The sequence below is a fragment of the Sinocyclocheilus grahami genome, unplaced genomic scaffold (assembly GCF_001515645.1).
Source record: "Sinocyclocheilus grahami isolate Dianchi unplaced genomic scaffold, SAMN03320097.WGS_v1.1 scaffold5733.1, whole genome shotgun sequence".
Lineage (NCBI taxonomy): Eukaryota > Metazoa > Chordata > Actinopteri > Cypriniformes > Cyprinidae > Sinocyclocheilus > Sinocyclocheilus grahami.
Genome location: NW_015510342.1, coordinates 10,763 through 12,372, shown reverse-complemented (window position 1 = coordinate 12,372; position 1,610 = coordinate 10,763). Strand labels below are relative to the sequence as shown.

The following is a 1,610-nucleotide window of genomic DNA, read 5'->3' as shown; positions in this document are numbered from 1 at the left end:
AATTGGTGGCTGACTAAATACTTTTTTGCCCCACTGTATACTTTGAAGATGGCAAAGGGATTTACAGATCGACCCTGGGACACGGTAAAAGATACTTAGAAGAAATCAATGTAAACACATTTTATTAAGTTCCAACTAGAAACAAAGCAATGTTTGCATACAGATGAGCAGGAGATGTTGGAGGTGTTCAATGCCGAATTGGGGAGGAGATAGATATGGAACCATCCAGAGGGTCAGATTCTCTCCCACAGAGACCATGCTGGCCATCACTGTAAAGAAAGACCATCACGAGGAGACCAGATGTGTGTTGGTTCATTTAGGTGGTGTCATCCTTTGTCAAAAGGCCCTGCTGCTTTTAGACAATGTGCTCAGCTTTGGTAAGATCTACTATAATTGAAACTTTCTTGACAAAGAAACATTCTTTTCCTCCTCAAATGTCCTCTCTCTGTGCAGAATGGGCCACAGATGATGTCCTCTACTACAGCACACAGGAGACTCTTCGGTGCCTGTGTGTTTTCCGTCTTCATCTCAGTGATTCTGGTGTCCAAACCAGCTTGTTTATGAAGAAAAGGATCCAGAGTAAGTGTCTAATTGTTATGCCTGTTCCTCAGGTTCTTTGTGGAGGTCAGTCATTCCAGAGACCAGAGGCTGGTAACCATTAACTGTAGCAGTAAGATCAGTTCAGAGGTGTGGTTTTTTGACAGCAAGACTCCATTCTCATTCCCCACCAGTCCCGTCAGCATGGACTGCTTTACCCTGTAGGTAATCTACTTGTTCATCCTTGCTAACACTGGAGCAAACCAGGAGTATCAGGTAAGAGTATCAGTATCAGACTTGAGCAGTATTGTTATATTGTAGTATTGTAGTAATTATAGGGCACCTTTAACCTCGCCATCAATGCCACACTGGGTGCCATTGTTCAGTGCTGATCCTGGAACAGTCATTAAAGATATGGAGCTGCTTCAGGATCACTGTGTGTTCACAGTGAAAGATTCACAGTGTTGACTTCAGATCCAGACTCTTACCACACAAGAGCCCTATCAGTTAAACACTCACCAGGTGTGAAGAAGAATCACAAATTCACATACAAAACAGCCTAGAGTGTGTTTTTAATGATGCTGAGTTAAAGAGACAGGTTTTATTTAGATTTTAGGTGTGTTTTACTGGATATATGACATTTTAATTTATACATTTGCTCATATGGGGTCCTAGAGACCGCAATGATGTATATATACATTTCCATTCAAAATTTTGGGGTTAGTAAGTTGTTTTTTTCCATTACTTTCAGCAAGGAAGTTTTGAATTGATTGAAAGTGACCGTAAAGACATTAATACTGTTACAAAAGATTTGTGTTTTAAAGAAATGCTGTTCTTTTAAACTTTCTATTTATCAATGAATTTGTAAAATATTAAGCAGCACAGCTGTTTTCAACATTGAAAATGATAAGAAATATTTCTTGAACACCAAATGAGCATATCAGAATGATTTCTGAAAGATCATGTGACACTGATGATTGCATGCTTAATAACGCTGAAAATTCAGCTTTGCAATTACCAGGAATTCATTGCATTTTATAATATATGAAAATAGACAAGTTACTTTACTTTGT

The 1,610-nt window shown here is 38.7% G+C and overlaps 1 protein-coding gene across 2 annotated transcripts; it reads left to right on the top strand.

Moving 5' to 3' along the window:
* Window positions 1–8: 8 nt before the first annotated feature.
* On the top strand, window positions 9–1,320 carry LOC107577324 (prolyl endopeptidase-like). 2 transcript variants are annotated; one of them, XM_016263414.1, is made up of 4 exons: window positions 9–84; window positions 164–377; window positions 454–508; window positions 612–1,319. In XM_016263414.1, the coding sequence occupies exons 1-4, from the start codon at window positions 49–51 to the stop codon at window positions 760–762; spliced, it is 456 nt and encodes a 151-aa protein (XP_016118900.1). In that variant the 5' UTR covers window positions 9–48; the 3' UTR covers window positions 763–1,319. The 2 variants fall into 2 exon arrangements, with proteins under 2 accessions (XP_016118900.1, XP_016118899.1); XM_016263413.1 differs by having other exon boundaries at window positions 454–1,320.
* The last annotated feature ends 290 nt before the right edge of the window (window positions 1,321–1,610 follow it).

Bases quoted from the DNA above. Each gene is read 5' to 3' on its own strand.
- LOC107577324 (XM_016263413.1), top strand. From the start codon at position 49: ATGGCAAAGGGATTTACAGATCGACCCTGGGACACG. The intron at 85-163 runs GTAAAAGATACT...GTTTGCATACAG, and splicing joins CAGATCGACCCTGGGACACG to ATGAGCAGGAGATGTTGGAG. The intron at 378-453 runs GTAAGATCTACT...CTCTCTGTGCAG, and splicing joins AGACAATGTGCTCAGCTTTG to AATGGGCCACAGATGATGTC.